This window comes from Ascaphus truei, chromosome 2 (genome assembly GCF_040206685.1).
Source record: "Ascaphus truei isolate aAscTru1 chromosome 2, aAscTru1.hap1, whole genome shotgun sequence".
Classification (NCBI taxonomy): Eukaryota; Metazoa; Chordata; class Amphibia; order Anura; family Ascaphidae; genus Ascaphus; species Ascaphus truei.
In genome coordinates, this window is record NC_134484.1 from 10556708 (window position 1) to 10584124 (window position 27417).

At 53.1% G+C, this 27417-nt stretch overlaps 1 protein-coding gene across 2 annotated transcripts in view; it reads right to left on the reverse strand.

The window, feature by feature from the left end:
- Positions 1–359: 359 nt before the first annotated feature.
- Positions 360–27417, reverse strand: part of LOC142475576 (1-phosphatidylinositol 4,5-bisphosphate phosphodiesterase gamma-1-like) — a 188564-nt gene continuing 161506 nt past the window's right edge. For both annotated transcript variants that reach the window (XM_075581386.1, XM_075581380.1), the window contains exons 28-32: positions 18295–18409; positions 8080–8241; positions 6208–6296; positions 1750–1934; positions 360–675 (exon numbers count right to left, since the gene is read on the reverse strand). In XM_075581386.1, coding sequence (XP_075437501.1) covers positions 624–675; positions 1750–1934; positions 6208–6296; positions 8080–8241; positions 18295–18409 — 603 coding nt within the window. In that variant the 3' untranslated portion in view covers positions 360–623. The remainder of the gene's footprint in view (positions 676–1749; positions 1935–6207; positions 6297–8079; positions 8242–18294; positions 18410–27417) is intronic.

Here is a 27417-nt window from a genome sequence, read left to right on the forward strand (position 1 = left end):
CGTATCCCAGCACATACAGTCACACGTATCCCAGCATATACAGTCGCACGTATCCCAGCATATACAGTCACACGTATCCCAGCATATACAGTCGCACGTATCCCAGCATATACAGTCGCACGTATCCCAGCATATACAGTCACACATATCCCAGCATATACAGTCACACGTATCCCAGCATATACAGTCACACGTATCCCAGCACATACAGTCACACGTATCCCAGCATATACAGTCACACGTATCCCAGCATATACAGTCACACGTATCCCAGCATATACAGTCACACGTATCCCAGCATATACAGTCACACGTATCCCAGCATATACAGTCACACGTATCCCAGCATATACAGTCACACGTATCCCAGCATATACAGTCACACGTATCCCAGCATATACAGTCGCACATATCCCAGCATATACAGTCACACCTATCCCAGAAATGAACTCTTGAACACATGAATGGCAGTTAAGGCTGCTAAAGCTTTGCACCCGTTAGTGCATCTGGACCAGAGATTGCCAGCAGAGACACCGTACTCTATAGTTTCATGGTTTCAGCCGGGAAGAACCTAGCGGTGGAGGGGAAGATCCAGGGACTAGTGCTGGAGATCAGCGTCCTTCTCAGTTCCTCTTGTTTGCTAGCTGTCTGTCCCTCTTCTTCTTCTCCATCAATCTGAGGAGCAGAACAAGTGGAGGAACAACTTAAGGGTGCAGGCAGTGGGGCGCAGGGCTGCACCCCTCCCTCATGTACGCGTCTGACGTTTGGTTGGGCAGTGGAACAGGAGGAGGATGAAACTAGCGCCTTTTATGGGACCCAGGCAGAGTTCCCTCAAAGTCTGCAACTGGACTGGAACCCACTATTGCAGCAGCCCCGTTTTAGAGTGTAAGCTCTTTGCTACCACAATATGAAGGATGCCAGTGTCCCAATCTTCTCTTATATAGTCTTATAATCTTATGTCCCAGTCGTACTGCACCATGGAATATGTTGGAGCCTCTTAAATTAGTGATAAGAAGGATTGCAAGTAGAGAAAGTGAAACCATCGGATCCATGATGAGGATAAGTGGTTATGGTACTGTGTGTTTGTCACAAACACACACGTCACAAACAGGGGCTTCAATAAAATCAAGACTCTATTCATTGTAAATGCTGCATCAATAGTCAGTGTGTCGGAGATATCAACCTCCAAGGCCTGCAATTGGTGAGATTTTGCGGTCAAATTGTTTAATTTTCATTGTGAAATTATGATTTTAATCAACGGACGCTTATGAGACCAATGCTGCCAAACGTCAGTGCCGAAATTAATGAGAGGTGACATGTCTTGTAACTGAGACCCTGCCAGAGGGTGGTGCAGTGGGACATTGGGTGCAGCAAGTGTCGTGGGTGCAGTGGGACATTGGGTGCAGCGAGTGCTGTGGGTGCAGTGGGACATTGGGTGCAGCGAGTGCCGTGGGACATTGGGTGCAGCGGGTGCCGTGGGACATTGGGTGCAGCGAGTGCCGTGGGACATTGGGTGCAGCGGGTGCACTGGGACATTGGAGTAAGACTTTATTGTGAGCAGAGAGAGAAAGTAGATTCAGTGTATTCAGTTTATGACAACAGCTTCAGCCAATCAAAGTGCTCGATGCATCAAAGTTCTATGGGTCATGATACTGTTGAGTGAAACAATGTGGGCAGAGCTTTGCTGAACGGAGCATTCTGATTGGTCAGTGTCAGCGTCCTGCTTTGCAATGTGTCTGTGCCACTCACTTCCTGTTGCGCACTTCAGTTAGCTCCAGCAGCCGCTCCTGTGCTGCCCGCAGTTCGTCCAGGCGCTGTTGGTAGCGCGAGTCGCAGTTGTTGGCGCGCTCGTAGCTGGACACCTGGCTGGAGAGCTCGCTGGCTCGGTCCCGCAGCTGCTGGATGGAGGTGTACAGGTTTTCATCATCTTCCTCCTGCAACCAACCAGGGAGGAGAAGAGATCCAGCGGTCAGAACAAGGTCTGTGACCTGGGCTAACCCAACCAGGGAGGAGAAGAGATCCAGCGGTCAGAACAAGGTCTGTGACCTGGGCTAACCCAACCAGGGAGAAGAGATCCAGCGGTCAGAACAAGGTCTGTGACCTGGGCTAACCCAACCAGGGAGGAGAGATCCAGCGGTCAGAACAAGGTCTGTGACCTGGGCTAACCCAACAGAGCCACAAGTACACAGTCATTTCTGTACACGTAGCACACGTATATGTACAGAAAGGCAAGCACGTGCATACACACGCAAACAGGCACATGTGTATATACATACACACGCAGACAGGCACATGTGTATATACATACACACGCAGACAGGCACATGTTTCTATACAGACAGCACATGTGTATATACATATACACGCAGACAGGCACATGTGTATATACATATACACACAGACAGGCACATGTTTCTATACAGACAGCAAATGTGTATATACATATACACGCAGACAGGCACATGTGTATATACATATACACACAGACAGGCACATGTTTATATACAGACGGCACATGCATACACACGCAGACAGGCACATGTGTATACACTGACAGTACATGCACATGCATGCAGACAGGCAAATGTATATACACAGACAGTATGTGTATATATAAATATACACATATACAGTGGTTGACAAATCACCAAAAAATCTACTCGCCACCTAGTCCCGCCCCCAATCCCACCCTGCTTGGTGTCGGCCATGAGGAGGTCACCACGGACTCAAAACCAGTCGCCACGGGCCTGTATTTGAATGGATTTGTCGAACACTGTATATATATACCCAAATAGGGCAATGTGTATACAGTACACACTGACAGCACATGTATGTGCAAGTACAAAAAGGCAAGCATATGTATATACACCTCCACAAGCAAATGTATAGTACACAGACAGCACATGAGCGGAATAACACGTCGAGGTACAATAAAGCAAGTACACACGTGTACACAAGGGCCCATCTATATATATAAGTCTCAAATAATGTTTGTGTGTGTATGTCTGCTGGACAGCTCATTGGCCTGCGGGCCAGGCAGGGAGGAGCCAGGCAGGAAGGAGAGACACACACGAACACTCTCCTCACACCGTGACCGCGTGCACCTCTGACCAACACCGCACACCGTGAGCACACACACACACACCCCTCTCCCGGTGGCCGTCACTCTCCCCCGTCAGCCGGACCGCAGCTCACCTTCCCCCCTCCTGGTGGCCGTCTATCTCCCCCCTCAGCCGGACAGGCCCCGCACCTTCCCTGCTGCAAGCTTCCTGATGGCTCGCGCTCACAGGTGCAGAGAGGGGGCGCATGCGCAGCGCTCCCCGGACGGGAGGAGGGAGAGCAGAGAAGGGCTAGGCGTGCGACAATCGGAGGAGCGCGGGAGAGAGGAGCGGTGCTGTGAGTCCCGGCAGAGGGGAGGGGGATTTGTGGTCCTGTAACAGGGGAGGGGGCTTTGTGTTCCTGTAACAGGGGAGGGGGCTTTGTGTGTGTGTGAGGGGAGGGGGGGACACAGTGTGTGTGTGGGGGGGGGGCAGTGTGTGTGGGGGGGAGGACCACAGTGTGTGTGTGTGTGGGGGGGGAAATGTGTGTGGGGGGGGGGCAGTGTGTGTGTGTGTGGGGGGGCAGTGTGTGTGGGGGGGAACGACAGTGTGTGTGTGTGTGTGGGGGGGGGGGGCAATGTGTGTGTGTGTGTGTGGGGGACATTGTGTGTGTGTGTGGGGGGGGAAGTGTGTGTGTGTGTGGGGGGGGAAGTGTGTGTGTGTGTGTGTAGGGGGGGCAGTGTGTGTGTGTATGGGGGGACAGTGTGTGTGTGTGTGGGGGGGACAGTGTGTGTGTGTGGTGGGAAGGACGACAGTGTGTGTGTGTGGGGGGGGACAGTGTGTGTGTGTGTGTGTGTGTGTGTGTGTGTGACGACGACAGTGTGTGTGTGTGTGGGGAAGTGTGTGTGTGTGGGGGGACGATAGTCGACAGTGTGTGTGTGTGTGGGGGGGGGGGGGCGACAGTGTGTGTGGGGGACTGTGTGTGGGGGGGACCGTGTGTGTGTGTGTGTGTGTGTGTGTGTGTGTGTGTGTGTGTGTGTGTGTGTGTGTGTGTGTGTGTGTGTGTGTGTGTAGAACACTGTAGGGGGGGGAACGGAGCTGCGCAGGGGGGGAACACAAACAGAGAGGGGGGAGCGGAGAAACAGACAGGGGGAGTGGAGAGAGAGGGGGGAGCGGGAAATTGTACTCCCGGGCAACGCCGGGTCTCTCAGCTAGTAGTCACTAAAGCTAAGCTTTAGCATGTCTGAACCCCCATTAATTTGAACAAGGGTTAGGTCCGTGCTAAAGCGTAGCACCCTTTAGTGAATATGGGCCTAGGAGAGGTATCTTTATATACATACAGGAATGACATTGTATATACAGTTGTGTGAAAAAGAAAGTACACCCTCTTTGAATTCTATGGTTTTACATATCAGAACATAATAACAATCATCTGTTCCTTAACAGGTCTTAAAATTAGGTAAATACAACCTCAGATGAACAACAACACATGACATATTATACCGTGTCATGATTTAACAAAAATAAAGCCAAAATGGAGAAGCCATGTGTGAAAAACTAAGTACACCTTATGTTTCAATATCTTGTAGAACCAACTTAAGCAGCAATAACTTGAAGTAATCGTTTTCTATATGACTTTATCAGTCTCTCACATCGTTGTGGAGGAAGTTTGGCCCACTCTTCTTTACAACGTTGCTTCAGTTCATTGAAGTTTGTGGGCATTTGTTTATGCACAGCTCTATTAAGGTCCAGCCACAGCATTTCAATCGGGTTGAGGTCTGGACTTTGACTGGGCCATTGCAACACCTTGATTCTTTTCTTTTTCAGCCATTCTGTTGTAGATTTGCCTGTGTGCTTGGGATCATTGTCCTGTTGCATGACCCAATTTCGGCCAAGCATTAGCTGTCTGACAGATGGCCTCACATTTGACTCTAGAATACTTTTGTATACAGAGGAGTTCATGGTCGACTCAATGACTGGAAGGTTCCCAGGTCCTGTGGCTGCAAAACAAGCCCAAATTATCACCCCTCCACCACCGTGCTTGACAGTTGGTATGAAGTGTTTGTGCTGATATGCTGTGTTTGGTTTTCGCCAAACGTGGCGCTGTGCATTATGGCCAAACATCTCCACTTTGGTCTCGTCTGTCCAAAGGACATTGTTCCAGAAGTCTTGTGGTTTGTTCAGATGCAACTTTGCAAATCTAAGACGTGCTGCCATGTTCTTTTTAGAGAGACGAGGCTTTCTCCTGGCAACCCTTCCAAACAAACCATACTTGTTCAGTCTTTTTCTAATTGTACTGTCATGAACGTTAACATTTAACATGCTAACTGAGGCCTGTAGAGTCTGAGATGTAACTCTTGTTTTTATGCAATTTCTCTGAGCATTGCACAGTCTGACCTTGGGGTGAATTTGCTGGGACGTCCACTCCTGGGAAGATTGGCAACTGTCTTGAATGTTTTCCACTTTTGAATAATCTTTCTCACTGTAGAATGATGGACTTTAAATTGTTTGGAAATGGCCTTATAACCCTTCCTAAATTGATGGGCAGCAACAATTGCTTCACTAAGACCATTGCTGATGTCTTTCCTCCTTGGCATTGTGTTAACACACACCTGAATGCTCCAGACCAGCAAACTGCTAAAACTTCGGCTTTTATAGAGGGGATCACACTTGCTGATGATCAATAAATCAAGGGCATTTGATTAACAGCACCTGTCTGCTACTAAGGATTTCAATTCCTATGGAAGCAGTAAGGTTGTTCTTAGTTTTACACACATAGCTTCTCTATTTTGGCTTTATTTTTGTTAAATAAATCATGACACGGTGTAATATGTCATGTGTTGTTCATCTGAGGTTGTAGTTACCTAATTTTAAGACCTGCTAAGGAACAGATAATTGTTATTATGTCCTGATATGTAAAACCATAGAATTCAATGAGGGTGTACTTTCCTTTTCACACAACTGTATGCACAAGCAGGCACAGGTAAATGTGCACATGGGGAGACACAAACATACACACACATATGTACAAATAGACTCATAAACACACACACATATACTGACAGCCGGGTCCACGTACACATACACACAGGAAATGGATATACTACACGTACACATTGGCAGGCACACAAATGTCTTTGCAATCAGAGCTCGGCTGCAGACACTGTACCTTTGCATTAACAATCTCTATGTGTACCAGCAGCGAGGCCAGCTCCAACTCCTCACTGTAACTGTTCCTCAGGGGCACCGAGCGGTAACCTGCAAGGTAAAACTCCATTTAGCGCTACCAAATACCGATCCCCCAGGGGTATCATTCCAATAGGGGCACTGACAGGAGCAATCGCTCAGGGGCGAGAACTACAACTCAGCCTACGTACGTACCCTCGTGGCCAGGCACGATAATCCTAATGCGTTTACCTTTACCCTCTTCAGTTTAGGGATTCACTGCGTCAAATATTTACTGTTTCCCACTGAATTCGCCTATCCCTGTATCGTTTATTCCAGTGGATCTCAAACCCGACGGCCCCCGTAGCCAGAACCACCAAAATTCTGCTCATACGCACACGATGGGCTTTCACACGCGCACCGGTTTGTAACCTGGCGCGGCGGATGGGCGCTGAGGAGAGGATTAGGAACCAGTGTACTCTGCGGGGTAACTCAGTAACGTGTCGCGTATGCGGTCTGGTGTTCAATAAATACAATTATTATTATTTTTTTAAGTTAAATAAATGTCAATAATTTTAAGTCCCATGCTCACCACTTCGATCTATTCTGCTATGTACAGATGTAGCCTGTATAGGGGCAGCCCTCGCCTATTCCAAATAGCCACGTAGGAACATATTTCCCGATCCGAAGCAACATATTCTATTTAAACGTAGAACTAATGATACATTTTATTGGAATAATGACATACTGAGGCAGCCACCAGTATTAGAACTCTTTCCCTGGGAAATTCTGGGGAAGTCTCACAGTAAATGCCTCAACATGCAGTCCTATTCAGTTTGATTCAGTTTGAATGGGACTGCAGGGACCCCCCTCTGTGGTAATCCGATGGGCCATTAAGAACCTCACAGAAATGTTGAGGCATTTACTGTGAGACTGCCCCAGAATCTCCCAGAATTTCCCAGGTAAGTGTTCTAATACTGGTGGCTGCATCTGTAAGTGAAATGATAGGGGGCAGAGCTTTCGAAACCCCGCAAGTCTCTTCTTCAAGTGTACTGTAGCAGCACAGCGAGAAGGAAGCATATACAAGGCGATAAGTAGGGACGAGATAAACTATGTACCAAGTCTTCAAGTGGAGCGGTGAGAAGATTATCCGAACTGTGCAGGTCAAAACAGCTCTCTCTGAGCGGGTGTACTGGTTCTGCACTTCCTGGTCCCTGTCTTAGCTGTACAAGTGGAGTAATTCTGTGGGCAAAAGCTGTGGGGAATCCATGTAATAAATGGATCGGAAGCTGACAAACCCAAGTGCTAATTTGGGTGTCACTGCCCATAATCTGCCGCTTAACCATGTATGAGGTGACCATGAGTGGGAGGGGAAAGGCTTGAGGATCTGTGGAAGACGTACGCAGGCCCGGCTGGGAGTATGGCAGGGCCCTGAGGCATTGTGTGCACGCACGGCCTCTTACCGCCTGCGGAGCCGCAATGATGTCACATGACACGTGAGGCCTCTTGCCCGCCCTCGCATCACGTGACTTCGCGGGGTACCAGGAGATGCCGGCACTTCGAGAGGCCCCGCTCTGACCCAACTCTGGTAATCACACTTCAAAATGTTGTGGTGGTTCATTTAACCTCACAACGTTTAAACCGTGATTACGGAAGTTGGTCCGGCGGAGAGCGCAGCGTAAGTGCGGGCCCGGTGACGCCACCATCAAGCCGGCCCTACACTCTTGCTGGGGTATTTCTGGAGTTCCTTGCTGAAAGAGTTAAGAAACAGAGCTCCACATACTAGGACAGTATCTTCCAGCAGGAAGGGGCTGCAGGCTTCTAACTAGCGGCTGCACATCGGCCTCCTTCACATCGCAGCTCTCTGTGTTTTCACCTGTTTTGAGACCCTTGACAGGGAAGGTGGCCTGAGCCAGGAAGTTGGGGTCACTGAACATGTCCTCCTCATACACCACGAAGCGCAGGAAGGCGAACTCCGGGTTGTTGATATCAAATAAAAACTGTTTCACCATCCACACGGGGTTTAGGCCATTATCCGCTGAATGGGAGGAAGAGAGAGTACAATGTTACAATTAGACTGTAAGCTCTTCGGAGCAGGGACTCCTCTTCCACAATGTTACTTTTATGTCTGAAGCACTTCTTCCCATGATCTGTTATTTGTATTATTTGTTATTTATATGATTGTCTCGTGTATTACTGCTGTGAAGCGCTATGTACATTAATGGCGCTATATAAATAAAGACATATATACGTGAGAGAGGGACACAGTGTAACAGTGAGAGAGGGACACGGTGTAACAGCGAGAGAGGGACACGGTGTAACAGCGAGAGAGGGACACAGTGTAACAGCGAGAGAGGGACACGGTGTAACAGCGAGAGAGGGACACAGTGTAACAGCGAGAGAGGGACACGGTGTAACAGTGAGAGAGGGACACAGTGTAACAGTGAGAGAGGGACACAGTGTAACAGTGAGAGAGGGACACGGTGTAACAGCGAGAGAGGGACACGGTGTAACAGCGAGAGAGGGACACGGTGTAACAGTGAGAGAGGGACACGGTGTAACAGTGAGAGAGGGGCACGGTGTAACAGTGAGAGAGGGACACGGTGTAACAGTGAGAGAGGGACACAGTGTAACAGTGAGAGAGGGACACGGTGTAACAGCGAGAGAGGGACACGGTGTAACAGCAAGAGAGGGACACAGTGTAACAGTGAGAGAGGGACACAGTGTAACAGTGAGAGAGGGGCACGGTGTAACAGTGAGAGAGGGACACGGTGTAACAGTGAGAGAGGGACACGGTGTAACAGTGAGAGAGGGGCACGGTGTAACAGTGAGAGAGGGACACAGTGTAACAGTGAGAGAGGGACACGGTGTAACAGTGAGAGAGGGACACAGTGTAACAGTGAGAGAGGGACACGGTGTAACAGTGAGAGAGGGACACAGTGTAACAGTGAGAGAGGGGCACGGTGTAACAGTGAGAGAGGGACACAGTGTAACAGTGAGAGAGGGACACGGTGTAACAGTGAGAGAGGGACACGGTGTAATAGTGAGAGAGGGGCACGGTGTAACAGTGAGAGAGGGACACAGTGTAACAGTGAGAGAGGGACACGGTGTAACAGTGAGAGAGGGACACGGTGTAACAGTGAGAGAGGGACACGGTGTAACAGTGAGAGAGGGACACGGTGTAACAGTGAGAGAGGGGCACGGTGTAACAGTGAGAGAGGGACACGGTGTAACAGTGAGAGAGGGACACGGTGTAACAGTGAGAGAGGGACACAGTGTAACAGCGAGAGAGGGACACGGTGTAACAGCGAGAGAGGGACACGGTGTAACAGTGCCAGAGGGACACGGTGTAACAGTGAGAGAGGGACACAGTGTAACAGTGAGAGAGGGACACGGTGTAACAGTGAGAGAGGGACACAGTGTAACAGCGAGAGAGGGACACGGTGTAACAGCGAGAGAGGGACACGGTGTAACAGTGAGAGAGGGACACGGTGTAACAGTGAGAGAGGGACACGGTGTAACAGTGAGAGAGGGGCACGGTGTAACAGTGAGAGAGGGACACGGTGTAACAGTGAGAGAGGGACACGGTGTAACAGTGAGAGAGGGACACAGTGTAACAGCGAGAGAGGGACACGGTGTAACAGCGAGAGAGGGACACGGTGTAACAGTGCCAGAGGGACACGGTGTAACAGTGAGAGAGGGACACAGTGTAACAGTGAGAGAGGGACACGGTGTAACAGTGAGAGAGGGACACGGTGTAACAGTGAGAGAGGGACACGGTGTAACAGTGAGAGAGGGACACGGTGTAACAGCGAGAGAGGGACACGGTGTAACAGCGAGAGAGGGACACGGTGTAACAGCGAGAGAGGGACACAGTGTAACAGTGAGAGAGGGACACAGTGTAACAGCGAGAGAGGGACACAGTGTAACAGCGAGAGAGGGACACAGTGTAACAGCGAGAGAGGGACACGGTGTAACAGTGAGAGAGGGGCACGGTGTAACAGTGAGAGAGGGACACGGTGTAACAGTTAGAGAGGGACACGGTGTAACAGTGTGAGAGGGGCACGGTGTAACAGTGAGAGAGGGACACGGTGTAACAGTGAGAGAGGGACACGGTGTAACAGCGAGAGAGGGACACGGTGTAACAGTAAGAGAGGTACACAGTGTAACAGTGAGAGAGGGACACAGTGTAACAGTGAGAGAGGGGCACGGTGTAACAGTGAGAGAGGGACACGGTGTAACAGTGAGAGAGGGACACGGTGTAACAGTGAGAGAGGGGCACGGTGTAACAGTGAGAGAGGGACACAGTGTAACAGTGAGAGAGGGACACGGTGTAACAGTGAGAGAGGGACACGGTGTAACAGCGAGAGAGGGACACGGTGTAACAGCGAGAGAGGGACACAGTGTAACAGTGAGAGAGGGACACAGTGTAACAGCGAGAGAGGGACACAGTGTAACAGCGAGAGAGGGACACAGTGTAACATTGAGAGAGGGACACGGTGTAACAGTGAAAGAGGGACACGGTATAACAATGAGAGAGGGACACAGTGTAACAGTGAGAGAGGGACACGGTGTAACAGTGAGAGAGGGACACAGTGTAACAGTGAGAGAGGGACACAGTGTAACAGTGAGAGAGGGACACAGTGTAACAGTAAGAGAGGGACACAGTGTAACAGTGAGTGAGGGACACAGTGTAACAGTGAGAGAGGGACACAGTGTAACAGTGAGAGAGGGACACAGTGTAACAGTGAGAGAGGGACACAGTGTAACAGTGAGAGGGACAAGGTGTAACAGTGAGAGAGGGACACAGTGTAACAGTGAGAGATGGACACGGTGTAACAGCGAGAGAGGGACACAGTGTAACAGTGAGAGAGGGACACAGTGTAACAGTGAGAGAGGGACACGGTGTAACAGTGAGAGAGGGACACGGTATAACAATGAGAGAGGGACACAGTGTAACAGTGAGAGAGGGACACGGTGTAACAGTGAGAGAGGGACACAGTGTAACAGTGAGAGAGGGACACGGTATAACAATGAGAGAGGGACACGGTATAACAATGAGAGAGGGACACAGTGTAACAGTGAGAGAGGGACACGGTGCAACAGTGAGAGAGGGACACGGTATAACAATGAGAGAGGGACACCGTGTAACAGTGAGAGAGGGACACAGTGTAACAGTGAGAGAGGGACACAGTGTAACAGTGAGAGAGGGACACGGTGTAACAGTGAGAGAGGGACACAGTGTAACAGTAAGAGAGGGACACAGTGTAACAGTGAGAGAGGGACACAGTGTAACAGCGAGAGAGGGACACGGTGTAACAGCGAGAGAGGGACACGGTGTAACAGTGCCAGAGGGACACAGTGTAACAGTGAGAGAGGGACACGGTGTAACAGTGAGAGAGGGACACGGTATAACAATGAGAGAGGGACACAGTGTAACAGTGAGAGAGGGACACGGTGTAACAGTGAGAGAGGGACACGGTGTAACAGCGAGAGAGGGACACAGTGTAACAGCGAGAGAGGGACACAGTGTAACAGTGAGAGAGGGGCACGGTGTAACAGCGAGAGAGGGACACAGTGTAACAGTGAGAGAGGGACACAGTGTAACAGCGAGAGAGGGACACGGTGTAACAGTGAGAGAGGGACACAGTGTAACAGTGAGAGAGGGACACGGTGTAACAGTGAGAGAGGGACACGGTGTAACAGTGAGAGAGGGACACGGTGTAACAGCGAGAGAGGGACACGGTGTAACAGCGAGAGAGGGACACAGTGTAACAGCGAGAGAGGGACACAGTGTAACAGTGAGAGAGGGACACAGTGTAACAGCGAGAGAGGGACACAGTGTAACAGCGAGAGAGGGACACAGTGTAACAGTGAGAGAGGGACACGGTGTAACAGTGAGAGAGGGACACAGTGTAACAGTAAGAGAGGGACACAGGGTAACAGTGAGAGAGGGACACAGTGTAACAGTGAGAGAGGGACACAGTGTAACAGTGAGAGAGGGACACAGTGTAACAGTGAGAGAGGGACACAGTGTAACAGCGAGAGAGGGACACAGTGTAACAGTGAGAGAGGGACACAGTGTAACAGTGAGAGAGGGACACGGTGTAACAGTGAGAGAGGGACACGGTGTAACAGTGAGAGAGGGACACGGTGTAACAGTGAGAGAGGGACACAGTGTAACAGTGAGAGAGGGACACAGTGCAACAGCGAGAGAGGGACACGGTGTAACAGCGAGAGAGGGACACGGTGTAACAGCGAGAGAGGGACACGGTGTAACAGCGAGAGAGGGACACGGTGTAACAGTGAGAGAGGGACACGGTGTAACAGTGAGAGAGGGACACGGTGTAACAGTGAGAGAGGGACACGGTGTAACAGTGAGAGAGGGACACGGTATAACAGTGAGAGAGGGACACGGTGTAACAGCGAGAGAGGGACACAGTGTAACAGCGAGAGAGGGACACAGTGTAACAGTGAGAGAGGGACACAGTGTAACAGTGAGAGAGGGACACGGTGTAACAGTGAGAGAGGGACACGGTGTAACAGCGAGAGAGGGACACGGTGTAACAGCGAGAGAGGGACACGGTGTAACAGCGAGAGAGGGACACGGTGTAACAGTGAGAGAGGGACACGGTGTAACAGTGAGAGAGGGACACGGTGTAACAGTGAGAGAGGGACACGGTGTAACAGTGAGAGAGGGACACGGTGTAACAGCGAGAGAGGGACACAGTGTAACAGCGAGAGAGGGACACAGTGTAACAGCGAGAGAGGGACACAGTGTAACAGTGAGAGAGGGACACAGTGTAACAGTGAGAGAGGGACACGGTGTAACAGCGAGAGAGGGACACGGTGTAACAGCGAGAGAGGGACACGGTGTAACAGCGAGAGAGGGACACGGTGTAACAGTGAGAGAGGGACACAGTGTAACAGCGAGAGAGGGACACGGTGTAACAGTGAGAGAGGGACACAGTGTAACAGCGAGAGAGGGACACAGTGTAACAGTGAGAGAGGGACACAGTGTAACAGTGAGAGAGGGACACGGTGTAACAGCGAGAGAGGGACACATTGTAACAGTGAGAGAGGGACACAGTGTAACAGTGAGAGAGGGACACAGTGTAACAGTGAGAGAGGGACACGGTGTAACAGTGAGAGAGGGACACGGTATAACAATGAGAGAGGGACACAGTGTAACAGTGAGAGAGGGACACGGTGTAATAGTGAGAGAGGGACACAGTGTAACAGTGAGAGAGGGACACGGTGTAACAGTGAGTGAGGGACACAGTGTAACAGTGAGAGAGGGACACAGTGTAACAGTGAGAGAGGGACACAGTGTAACAGTGAGAGAGGGACACAGTGTAACAGTAAGTGCTTATACTTCAGTATTGAGTGCTGGGGCAATACTGTCATTCAGACGTCACCCTCACTGACCCCCTGATACTTAACATGATTTATCAAAACTTGGGCCAAAAAACTTTTTGAAGAATAAAAGCAATGTGTGATTTTTACAGGATATGCTGAGACATCTCGTTGTGCTCGTGCCTCCGTGTCTGTTACCGGGAGAGATCTCGCTGTGCTCGTGCCTCCGTGTCTGTTACCGGGAGAGATCTCGCTGTGCTCGTGCCTCCGTGTCTGTTACCGGGAGAGATCTCGCTGTGCTCGTGCTTCCATGTTTGTTATCGGGAGAGATCTCGCTGTGCTCGTGCCTCCGTGTCTGTTACCGGGAGAGATCTCGCTGTGCTCGTGCTTCCGTGTCTGTTACCGGAGAGATCTCGCTGTGCTCGTGCCTCCGTGTCTGTTACCGGGAGAGATCTCACTGTGCTCGTGCTTCTGTGTTTGTTACCGGGAGAGATCTCGCTGTGCTCGTGCTTCCGTGTCTGTTACCGGGAGAGATCTCGCTGTGCTCGTGCTTCCGTGTCTGTTACCGGGAGAGATCTCGCTGTGCTCGTGCTTCCGTGTTTGTTACCGGGAGAGATCTCGCTGTGCTCGTGCCTCCGTGTCTGTTACCAGGAGAGATCTCGCTGTGCTCGTGCCTCCGTGTCTGTTACCGGGAGAGATCTCGCTGTGCTCGTGCCTCCGTGTCTGTTACCGGGAGAGATCTCGCTGCGCTCGTGCCTCCGTGTCTGTTACCGGGAGAGATCTCGCTGCGCTCGTGCCTCCGTGTCTGTTACCGGGAGAGATCTCGCTGTGCTCGTGCCTCCGTGTCTGTTACCGGGAGAGATCTCGCTGTGCTCGTGCCTCCGTGTTTGTTACCGGGAGAGATCTCGCTGTGCTCGTGCCTCCGTGTCTGTTACCGGGAGAGATCTCGCTGTGCTCGTGCCTCCGTGTCTGTTACCGGGAGAGATCTCGCTGTGCTCTTGCCTCCGTGTTTGTTACCGGGAGAGATCTCGCTGTGCTCGTGCCTCCGTGTCTGTTACCGGGAGAGATCTCGCTGTGCTCGTGCTTCCGTGTTTGTTACCGGGAGAGATCTCGCTGTGCTCGTGCCTCCGTGTTTGTTACCGGGAGAGATCTCGCTGTGCTCGTGCCTCCGTGTCTGTTACCGGGAGAGATCTCGCTGTGCTCGTGCCTCCGTGTCTGTTACCGGGAGAGATCTCGCTGTGCTCGTGCCTCCGTGTCTGTTACCGGGAGAGATCTCGCTGTGCTCGTGCCTCCGTGTTTGTTACCGGGAGAGATCTCGCTGTGCTCGTGCCTCCGTGTCTGTTACCGGGAGAGATCTCGCTGTGCTCGTGCCTCCGTGTTTGTTACCGGGAGAGATCTCGCTGTGCTCGTGCCTCCGTGTCTGTTACCGGGAGAGATCTCGCTGTGCTCGTGCTTCCGTGTCTGTTACCGGGAGAGATCTCGCTGTGCTCGTGCCTCCGTGTCTGTTACCGGGAGAGATCTCGCTGTGCTCGTGCTTCCGTGTCTGTTACCGGGAGAGATCTCGCTGTGCTCGTGCCTCCGTGTCTGTTACCGGGAGAGATCTCGCTGTGCTCGTGCCTCCGTGTCTGTTACCGGGAGAGATCTCGCTGTGCTCGTGCTTCCGTGTTTGTTACCGGGAGAGATCTCGCTGTGCTCGTGCCTCTGTGTTTGTTACCGGGAGAGATCTCGCTGTGCTCGTGCCTCCGTGTTTGTTACCGGGAGAGATCTCGCTGTGCTCGTGCCTCCGTGTTTGTTACCGGGAGAGATCTCGCTGTGCTCGTGCCTCCGTGTCTGTTACCGGAAGAGATCTCGCTGTGCTCGTGCCTCCGTGTCTGTTACCGGGAGAGATCTCGCTGTGCTCGTGCCTCCGTGTTTGTTACCGGGAGAGATCTCGCTGTGCTCGTGCCTCCGTGTCTGTTACCGGGAGAGATCTCGCTGTGCTCGTGCCTCCGTGTTTGTTACCGGGAGAGATCTCGCTGTGCTCGTGCCTCCGTGTCTGTTACCGGGAGAGATCTCGCTGTGCTCGTGCCGCCGTGTCTGTTACCAGGAGAGATCTCGCTGTGCTCGTGCCTCCGTGTCTGTTACCGGGAGAGATCTCGCTGTGCTCGTGCCTCCGTGTCTGTTACCAGGAGAGATCTCGCTGTGCTCGTGCCTCCGTGTCTGTTACCGGGAGAGATCTCGCTGTGCTCGTGCCTCCGTGTCTGTTACCAGGAGAGATCTCGCTGTGCTCGTGCCTCCGTGTCTGTTACCGGGAGAGATCTCGCTGTGCTCGTGCTTCCGTGTCTGTTACCGGGAGAGATCTCGCTGTGCTCGTGCCTCCGTGTCTGTTACCGGGAGAGATCTCGCTGTGCTCGTGCCTCCGTGTCTGTTACCGGGAGAGATCTCGCTGTGCTCGTGCCTCCGTGTTTGTTACCGGGAGAGATCTCGCTGTGCTCGTGCCTCCGTGTCTGTTACCGGGAGAGATCTCGCTGTGCTCGTGCCTCCGTGTTTGTTACCGGGAGAGATCTCGCTGTGCTCGTGCCTCCGTGTCTGTTACCGGGAGAGATCTCGCTGTGCTCGTGCTTCCGTGTCTGTTACCGGGAGAGATCTCGCTGTGCTCGTGCCTCCGTGTCTGTTACCGGGAGAGATCTCGCTGTGCTCGTGCTTCCGTGTCTGTTACCGGGAGAGATCTCGCTGTGCTCGTGCCTCCGTGTCTGTTACCGGGAGAGATCTCGCTGTGCTCGTGCCTCCGTGTCTGTTACCGGGAGAGATCTCGCTGTGCTCGTGCTTCCGTGTTTGTTACCGGGAGAGATCTCGCTGTGCTCGTGCCTCTGTGTTTGTTACCGGGAGAGATCTCGCTGTGCTCGTGCCTCCGTGTTTGTTACCGGGAGAGATCTCGCTGTGCTCGTGCCTCCGTGTTTGTTACCGGGAGAGATCTCGCTGTGCTCGTGCCTCCGTGTCTGTTACCGGAAGAGATCTCGCTGTGCTCGTGCCTCCGTGTCTGTTACCGGGAGAGATCTCGCTGTGCTCGTGCCTCCGTGTTTGTTACCGGGAGAGATCTCGCTGTGCTCGTGCCTCCGTGTCTGTTACCGGGAGAGATCTCGCTGTGCTCGTGCCTCCGTGTTTGTTACCGGGAGAGATCTCGCTGTGCTCGTGCCTCCGTGTCTGTTACCGGGAGAGATCTCGCTGTGCTCGTGCCGCCGTGTCTGTTACCAGGAGAGATCTCGCTGTGCTCGTGCCTCCGTGTCTGTTACCGGGAGAGATCTCGCTGTGCTCGTGCCTCCGTGTCTGTTACCAGGAGAGATCTCGCTGTGCTCGTGCCTCCGTGTCTGTTACCGGGAGAGATCTCGCTGTGCTCGTGCCTCCGTGTCTGTTACCAGGAGAGATCTCGCTGTGCTCGTGCCTCCGTGTCTGTTACCGGGAGAGATCTCGCTGTGCTCGTGCTTCCGTGTTTGTTACCGGGAGAGATCTCGCTGTGCTCGTGCCTCCGTGTCTGTTACCGGGAGAGATCTCGCTGTGCTCGTGCTTCCGTGTTTGTTACTGGGAGAGATCTCGCTGTGCTCGTGCCTCCGTGTTTGTTACCGGGAGAGATCTCGCTGTGCTCGTGCTTCCGTGTCTGTTACCGGGAGAGATCTCGCTGTGCTCGTGCCTCCGTGTCTGTTACCGGGAGAGATCTCGCTGTGCTCGTGCCTCCGTGTCTGTTACCGGGAGAGATCTCGCTGTGCTCGTGCTTCCGTGTCTGTTACCGGGAGAGATCTCGCTGTGCTCGTGCCTCCGTGTTTGTTACTGGGAGAGATCTCGCTGTGCTCGTGCCGCCGTGTCTGTTACCAGGAGAGATCTCGCTGTGCTCGTGCCTCCGTGTCTGTTACCGGGAGAGATCTCGCTGTGCTCGTGCTTCCGTGTTTGTTACCGGGAGAGATCTCGCTGTGCTCGTGCTTCCGTGTCTGTTACCGGGAGAGATCTCGCTGTGCTTGTGCTTCTGTGTTTGTTACCGGGAGAGATCTCGCTGTGCTCGTGCCTCCGTGTCTGTTACCGGGAGAGATCTACCTGTGCTCGTGCTTCCGTGTCTGTTACCAGGAGAGATCTCGCTGTGCTCGTGCTTCCGTGTTTGTTACCGGGAGAGATCTCGCTGTGCTCGTGCCTCCGTGTTTGTTACCGGGAGAGATCTCGCTGTGCTCGTGCTTCCGTGTTTGTTACCGGGAGAGATCTCGCTGTGCTCGTGCTTCCGTGTTTGTTACCGGGAGAGATCTCGCTGTGCTCGTGCCTCCGTGTCTGTTACCGGGAGAGATCTCGCTGTGCTCGTGCCTCCGTGTCTGTTACCGGGAGAGATCTCGCTGTGCTCGTGCCTCCGTGTTTGTTACCGGGAGAGATCTCGCTGTGCTCGTGCTTCCGTGTTTGTTACCGGGAGAGATCTCGCTGTGCTCGTGCTTCCGTGTTTGTTACCGGGAGAGATCTCGCTGTGCTCGTGCCTCCGTGTTTGTTACCGGGAGAGATCTCGCTGTGCTCGTGCTTCCGTGTCTGTTACCGGGAGAGATCTCGCTGTGCTCGTGCCTCCGTGTTTGTTACCGGAAGAGATCTCGCTGTGCTCGTGCCTCCGTGTCTGTTACCGGGAGAGATCTTGCTGTGCTCGTGCCTCCGTGTCTGTTACCGGGAGAGATCTCGCTGTGCTCGTGCCTCCGTGTCTGTTACCGGGAGAGATCTCCCTCATTATACTCACCCACAACATCGCTCTTGTTCTTGCTATTGTCAAACTCGGACCCGCAAACCTCCACTTCTACAAAGGGACATACGATGCTCCGGCCATTTTTGGGAAGGTGCCTGGCACCTAGGATCTGTAGGAACAAGCAGGCGGGATCAGTATAACCAGTGTAACCGGATCCCGCGGCCGCACGGACCCTGTGCACTTAGATTTGCCGTTTTTCCCTACGTGACAAAGCTGCACGGTAATAATACCGGAAAGTGGCCAGGAGTCCTGACGCCGCGATGCGGGACATCACGCCCGGTGTGGCGGCAACTGCCATTCACCGCAAGGGTAGTTACCGCCAGGACGTGCGCGATGTTTGGCATCGCGGCTTCAGGACTGCCGTACGTGTGGTGTGCAGCAGCTTTACATTAGAGTTGTGCCTCAGAATAAAGAGAACGTACAAAACATCATTAAGGAATAATCCCCGGAGGACGGGGGCTTTATCTGGCCATTAATGCCCAGGGTGGAAGAGTTGCCTTTAACCCTCCTGGGCAGTCCTGGCCAGGTAATGCCCCTGCCCTTGGGGAACTATTACCATTACGGGGTTACATTTTTATATTTTCATTAGTATAATAAACAGTCCACCCCCTCTTCTGCGTAACCGCACAGCTGGGCCGTCCCTCGCTCCTCTGGGTGATCACCCACCTGCCGGCCCCCGGATCACATGCCCTAACTGCCACTCCTCTGGATCACAACCTCACCCATCTCTCCGGATCACATACCCACCTGCCCCCGTCCAGATCACATGCCCTCCCTCCTGCCCCTCTCCAGACCACACGCCCTCCCTCCTGCCCCCCTCCAGATCACATGCCCTCCCTCCTGCCCCTCTCCAGATCACATGCCCTCCCTCCTGCCCCCCTCCAAATCACATGCCCACCCTCCTGCCCCTCTCCAGATCACATGCCCTCCCTCCTGCCCCCCTCCAGATCACATGCCCTCCCTCCTGCCCCTCTCCAGATCACATGTCCTCCCTCCTGCCCCCCTCCAGATCACATGCCCTCCCTCCTGCCCCCCTCCAGATCACATGTCCTCCCTCCTGCCCCCCTCCAGATCACATGCCCTCCCTCCTGCTCTTCGGAATGACATCACGTCCTGTACGGACCTTCCTCCCACTCGCACCAGCTAAGAAATCCCTGCTCTCTGACACGGCAAGGTGTCCAATATTTCGGTCATTAATGCCCAGAATTCTGACCAATCAGAGAGCCAAAACACCGGTGGGCCCTGCAGCTTCTCTCTAGCTTCCTCATACTTCCATCCTTACTGTCTCGCCTAATCGCCAGCAGAGTAAGGCTAAGGTCCCGCTCCCTCAGTCAGCGCGCCAGCACTGCAGACAGGCGGGGCGCTGACAGACACAGACAGCGATATGCGGTCTTTAGGGAGCCGGAGCGGGAGTGGGAGGGAGGGGGGCGGGAGTGGGAGGGAGGGGGGCGGGAGTGGGAGGGAAGGGGGGCGGGATCTGATCGTGGTGCCGTCCACCCCCCCACACACATACATACACACACACACACACACACACACATATACATATACACACACACACACACACATACATACACACATACATACACACATATACATATACATATACACACACACACACATACATACACACACTTTAACCTGCAGTTCCTTCCCTGCTCCCCGCCCAAGGCGCCTCCCATCTAGCTCCTTCCCTCCCCTCCTCCCCATTGGCTGACTCGCGTACCATGTGACGCGTCGCCGCACGGGAACACAATTCTCTTGTATCCCCTGCTGGCTGACGCGTCACAGTACGTAGTCAGTTGGCAGTGAGGAGGGACTGGGACCGGATCGTGAGGCTAAACAGCAATAGTGAGTTGCGCTCACGCGGCCGCCCGCGCCACCGGCCGCAGCGGGTCCCAGCCCTAACAGGGGAAAAGTAGCTTCATAAACCACCACTAAAATATATTCTCAAAGTGCGCTATGTGCCGATGGAGCGCTGCCGCTGGCGCCGCGTGCGAGAAGGGGGCGGGGCTATTTCCCCCTGCGGGAACGCGCTACAGGTCGCTCCAACCTCCGCTGCATCTGTATTAATGTCTCCCGGCTGCAAAAGTGCAGCAAACTGCACCAGGATTACTACCCAAGAGAAGGAATCCCTGCTTCAGCCCGGGACATTGTTTAACCTGAGCCGCCTGGGGCCTCTTCCCTGCTTCAGCCCGGGACATTGTTTAACCTGACCCACCTGGGGCCTGTTCCCTGCTTCAGCCCGGAAGATTGTTTAACATGAGCCACCTGCGGCCTGTTCCCTGATTCAGCCCGGGAGATTGTTTAACCTGAGCCGCTTGGGTCCTGTTCCCTGCTTCAGCCCAGGAGATTGTTTAACCTGAGCCGCCTGAGTCCTGTTCCCTGCTTCAGCCCAGGAGATTGTTTAACCTGAGCCGCCTGAGTCCTGTTCCCTGCTTCAGCCCGGGAGATTGTTTAACCTGAGCCGCCTGAGTCCTGTTCCCTGCTTCAGCCCGGGAGATTGTTTAACCTGAGCCGCCTGGGGCCTGTTCCCTGCTTCAGCCCGGGAGATTGTTTAACCTGAGCCGCCTGGGTCCTGTTCCCTGCTTCAGCCCGGAAGATTGTTTAACATGAGCCACCTGCGGCCTGTTCCCTGCTTCAGCCCGGGAGATTGTTTAACCTGAGACGCTTGGGTCCTGTTCCCTGCTTCAGCCCAGGAGATTGTTTAACCTGAGCCGTCTGAGTCCTGTTCCCTGCTTCAGCCCAGGAGATTGTTTAACCTGAGCCGCCTGGGTCCTGTTCCCTGCTTCAGCCCGGGAGATTGTTTAACCTGAGCCGCCTGGGTCCTGTTCCCTGCTTCAGCCCGGGAGATTGTTTAACCTGAGCCGCCTGGATCCTGTTCCCTGCTTCAGCCCGGGAGATTGTTTAACATGAGCCGCCTGGAGCAAGTTCCCTGCTTCAGCCCAGGAGATTGTTTAACCTGAGCCGCCTGGGGCCTGTTCCCTGCTTCAGCCCGGGAGATTGTTTAACCTGACCCACCTGTGGCCTGTTCCCTGCTTCAGCCCGGGAGATTGTGATACTGTACATAAACCCCACAATGTCTCTCCTAGGGCCTGATTCTCTGTGTCCCAAAGTGGAACCGTGGCAGTCAGTGGCATGTTTCATACGGTCACAAGCGTCGGGACATATTGAATGGGAGGGTTTGTATCAAAGTCTCCTGGCTGCACAACTGGGGCGTAAAAACATGGGAAGGATGTTAATCCAGGGAGAAATCTGATTGCCAATATGTGCAGTCAGGAAGGATTGTATTTATCCCCTTGCGAGACAGCATTGGATGATGCGCCACTCTGGGTTTTTTCTTTGCCTGACGTTGGATCAAGTACGGTACAAATCTAGGAAGTACAGTAAGTACAAGTTTAGGAGAAACTATCTGTCGTCTAAATTTCGCATACTGTAGGTAAAACTTGATGGACACGTCTTTTTTCAACCTCATCTACTATGTGACAATGTAATAATTTTGTTTTCCATTAGGTATTCCTGAATATTATCTCGTACCAAACCTTGAAGTAGTTTCCCCAGTATTGAAGTCAGACTTAAAGGTCTGTAATTTCCCGGTTGTGATCTAGCTCCCTTTTTAAATATAGGCACCACATCTGCTTTACGCCAATCTTGTGGTACTGAGCCTGTGGAAATGGAGTCCTTGAATATTAAATATAATGGTTTGGCTATTACTGAGCTTAACTTCTTGAGAACTCTTGGATGTATGCCATCGGGGCCAGGTGCCTTATTTACTTTAATTTTATCAAGCCGCCTATTAACTTCTTCCTCAGTTAACCAATTGTTAATTAATATGGAGGTTGTGGCTTCCTCCTGCGGTACTACTATTGAACTTGATTCTTCCCCGGTAAACACAGAGGTAAAGAATTTGTTTAATACCTCAGCTTTTTCCTTATCTCCAATAATCTGCCTACCCATCTCACACTGAAAGGGTCCTATATTTTCGTTTCTAATTTTTTTGTTATTAAGGTACTTAAAGAACTTTTTAGGGTTGTTCTTACTTTCTTTTGCAATCCTTTTTCCATTATCCATTTTTGCTAATTTAATTGCCCTTTTGCAATTTTTGTTACATTCCTTATAATTTTGATACGATGTCTCTGTCCCTTCTGACTTAAAGAATCTAAACGCCTTCCTCTTCTTGTCCATTTCCTCCCCTACCTGTTTATTTAGCCACATTGGTTTTGGCTTATTTCTTTTATACTTATTTCCCAAGGGTATACACTGATAAGTGTGCTTTTCTAACAATGTTTTAAAGACTGCCCATTTATCTTCTACATTTTTCCCTGCAAAAACATCATCTCATTGTATTACTACTAGATTAGACCTCAGTTTATTAAAATCGCCTTTCTAAAGTTTAATGTCGTTTGTTGAACCCAAGTAATCTGTTTTTTGATAATTTATTTCAAATGAGACCATGTTATGATCACTGTTACCCAAATGTTCCAGGACTTGAATATTTGTTATTACTTCTACATTGTGTGATATTACCAAATCCAGTATTGCCCCTCTCCTGGTTAGTTCGATCCTTCCGAAAAAGGGAATAACCCTCTAAATTAACTGCCTAGTCAGGAGTTTCATCCCCCCATGTCTCAGTAATGCCTATGATATCATACTGCTCCCTTGTAGCTATTAATTCAAGCTCCCCCATTTTATCTGTCAGGCTTCTTGCATTAACATGCAACAACAGGTTTTTTTCAGTCTTATCTGCTCCTTCCTTTCTGCGCCAATTGGGTTTAGTCTTTAGAAGTTTTTTAGTATTATCTGTATTTAATATGGGTGTCTCGCTGCTTGCCAAACTCGCACTTGCCCCCATTTTCCCTCCATGACCCCTTGCTATTTCCCCAGCCCCATCTATTCTGTCTATTGTTATAGAATTGATGGTGTATATAAATGTATTAGTAGAGATATAGCAGCCGTTATTACTCCCGCAATGCAGCGGGATGCATACAACGCGCCAGCGGGAGCAGCTGCCCTTCTAAATGCGTTTAGCGCCAGAGATGACGCGCCGACGCCGGCTACATCTGCACATGCACATTTTATATTATTTGAAATCAAATTCGAAACCATTAAATGAACAACACAGCAAAACGCCGTCAGTATTTGTTTTCTCACGTTGTCGCCCTTGGGTGGCACCCTTTTTCTCACGTTGTCGCCCTTGGGTGGCACCCTTTTTCTCACGTTGCCGCCCTTGGGTGGCACAAATCCTGGACGAGAAACAGTGGCTTACGGACTATAAGATATGAAGTGCTGGTTCTCTCGAAGCCACGTAGCAGCCACCCCGTGGCCTCAGCAGTAAACAACATTAACGCCCGTGTATAAAGCTCCTGGTGTTTTAGAGATACACGGGTACAATGGCGACCCCTAGTGGACACTCTGGGGGCTCTTTCGTTTAGTTTCCTGCCTGCAAAGCAGGGCCGAGAGTACGGCACCAGATTTACCAGTGGAAAGGCTCAGATTGCTCTCAATGGGATTCCAGATTTTTTGCTCCGGTTTTGCGGCCGGAAGACTTCAATAAGCAGATTCCCAACGCTGGCGCTGGCGCCTCCGCGGGAATGCCTTTCTGTGACTGGCACACTGAATAGACGGGTACTGTATACGCACACTGAATAGAGGGGTACTGTATACGCAGTGCCGGATTTCCCGTTAGGCCCGGGCCTATGGGGAACATTTGGGGGCGGCAAAAATGTCCGCCCCATATACATTTGCCGCGGTCTCGGGCCTATCGGGAAAGTCACTTACATACGCCGGTTGTCTCCTTTCTGCCGCCCTCCTTCACCCCCTTCCGATTCTTCGCAGCGTCAAATTACGCCACGGACGTGACTAAACGTGGCGTCACACGGCGTCGCAGCATCAAATGACGTATAATGCCATCCCGTTACCATGGCAACGAGACTCCGTGTGACGTCGCTTAGGTGGCAATTTCTTGTTGGGGACTTTTGAGTCAACATATCAAACAAGATTTAAAACAAAAACGCACCAACCACCTATTTGTAACCCCGTAAACACGTCGCGGTTATTAATTACCGCGCCTATCTTCCCCAGCCATTATTTTAGGTTTTTTTTACATACTTTTAATCTTTGGGAGGTTTCCTAGCGCTCAACTCCAGCCCTCAAGACCCCCCAACCAACAGGTCAGCTTCAGCACAGGTAGCTCAATCAGTCCCCGCTTCAGCACTGGTGGCTCAATCAGTCCCTGCTTCAGCACAGGTGGTTCAATCATTACCTGCTTCAGCACAGGTGGTTCCATCAGTCACTGTTTCAGCAAAGGTGGTTCAATCAGAGACTCAGTCAAAGACTGATTGAGCCACCTGTGCTGAAGCAGGGATTTCCCAAAAACCTGACCTGTTGGAGGGTTTTGAGGACTGGAGTTGAGCCCCCCTGACCTAGTGCATGAGATATGCACCCCTTTCTCCCAACCCCCTCCCCCCTCCCCCACACCGCAGCATGTGTAAGAACATTAAGGGCGTGGATGACGTATAACAGGTCACTGTAGCAGCAATGCATTGAAACTATCACTGCCCGGTAACACTGTATCAGGGGGGGGGGGGGGGGTGCAGAGCGGCCGTATCGCGATGCCCCTCTCTCACTGCCCGGTAACAATGTATCAGGGGGAGGGGGGGGTGCAGAGCAGCCGTATCGCGATGCCCCTCTCTCACTGCCCGGTAACAGTGTATCAGGGGGAGGGGGGGGGTGCAGAGCAGCCGTATCGCAATGCCCCTCTCTCACTGCCCGGTAACAGTGTATCAGGGGGAGGGGAGGGGGTGCAGAGCAGCCGTATCGCAATGCCCCTCTCTCACTGCCCGGTAACAGTGTATCAGGGGGAGGGGAGGGGGTGCAGAGCAGCCGTATCGCAATGCCCCTCTCTCACTGCCCGGTAACAATGTATCAGGGGGAGGGGAGGGGGTGCAGAGCGGCCGTATCGCAATGCCCCTCTCTCACTGCCCGGTAACAATGTATCAGGGGGAGGGGGGGGGGGGTGCAGAGCAGCCGTATCGCAATGCCCCTCTCTCACTGCCCGGTAACAATGTATCAGGGGGAGGGGGGGGGGTGCAGAGCAGCCGTATCGCGATGCCCCTCTCACTGCCCGGTAACAATGTATCAGGGGGAGGGGGGGGGGTGCAGAGCAGCCGTATCGCGATGCCCCTCTCACTGCCCGGTAACAATGTATCAGGGGGAGGGGGGGGGGTGCAGAGCAGCCGTATCGCGATACCCCTCTCTCACCGCCCGGTAACAATGTATCAGGGGAGGGGAGGGGGTGCAGAGCGGCCGTATCGCGATGCCCCTCTCTCACTGCCCGGTAACAATGTATCAGGGGGGGGGGAGGGGGTGCAGAGCGGCCGTATCGCAATGCCCCTCCCTCACTGCCCGGTAACAATGTATCAGGGGAGGGGAGGGGTGCAGAGCAGCCGTATCGCGATGCCCCTCTCTCACTGCCCGGTAACAATGTATCAGGGGGAGGGGAGGGGGTGCAGAGCAGCCGTATCGCAATGCCCCTCTCTCACTGCCCGGTAACAGTGTATCAGGGGGAGGGGAGGGGGTGCAGAGCAGCCGTATCGCAATGCCCCTCTCTCACTGCCCGGTAACAATGTATCAGGGGGAGGGGAGGGGGTGCAGAGCAGCCGTATCGCAATGCCCCTCTCTCACTGCCCGGTAACAATGTATCAGGGGGAGGGGAGGGGGTGCAGAGCAGCCGTATCGCAATGCCCCTCTCTCACTGCCCGGTAACAATGTATCAGGGGGAGGGGAGGGGGTGCAGAGCAGCCGTATCGCGATGCCCCTCTCACTGCCCGGTAACAATGAATCAGGGGGAGGGGGGGGGTGCAGAGCAGCCGTATCGCGATGCCCCTCTCTCACTGCCCGGTAACAATGTATCAGGGGGGGGGGGGGGGGTGCAGAGCAGCCGTATCGCGATGCCCCTCTCTCACTGCCCGGTAACAATGTATCAGGGGGAGGGGGGGGGTGCAGAGCAGCCGTATCGCGATGCCCCTCTCTCACTGCCCGGTAACAATGTATCAGGGGGAGGGGGGGGGTGCAGAGCAGCCGTATCGCGATGCCCCTCTCTCACAGCCCGGTAACAATGTATCAGGGGGAGGGGGGGGGTGCAGAGCAGCCGTATCGCGATGCCCCTCTCACTGCCCGGTAACAATGTATCAGGGGGAGGGGATGCAGAGCGGCCGTATCGCAATGCCCCCCTCTCACTGCCCGGTAACAATGTATCAGGGGGAGGGGGGGGGTGCAGAGCAGCCGTATCGCGATGCCCCTCTCTCACTGCCCGGTAACAATGTATCAGGGGGAGGGGAGGGGGTGCAGAGCAGCCGTATCGCGATGCCCCTCTCTCACTGCCCGGTAACAATGTATCAGGGGAGGGGAGGGGGTGCAGAGCGGCCGTATCGCGATGCCCCTCTCTCACTGCCCGGTAACAATGTATCAGGGGGAGGGGAGGGGGTGCAGAGCGGCCGTATCGCAATGCCCCTCTCTCACTGCCCGGTAACAATGTATCAGGGGGAGGGGAGGGGGTGCAGAGCAGCCGTATCGCGATGCCCCTCTCTCACTGCCCGGTAACAATGTATCAGGGGAGGGGAGGGGATGCAGAGCGGCCGTATCGCAATGCCCCTCTCACTGCCCGGTAACAATGTATCAGGGGGGGGGGGTGCAGAGCGGCCGTATCGCAATGCCCCTCTCTCACTGCCCGGTAACAATGTATCAGGGGGGGGGGGGTGCAGAGCGGCCGTATCGCAATGCCCCTCTCTCACTGCCCGGTAACAATGTATCAGGGGGAGGGGAGGGGGTGCAGAGCAGCCGTATCGCAATGCCCCTCCCTCACTGCCCGGTAACAATGTATCAGGGGGAGGGGGGGGGTGCAGAGCAGCCGTATCGCAATGCCCCTCTCTCACTGCCCGGTAACAATGTATCAGGGGGAGGGGAGGGGGTGCAGAGCAGCCGTATCGCAATGCCCCTCTCTCACTGCCCGGTAACAATGTATCAGGGGGAGGGGAGGGGGTGCAGAGCGGCCGTATCGCAATGCCCCTCTCTCACTGCCCGGTAACAATGTATCAGGGGGAGGGGAGGGGGTGCAGA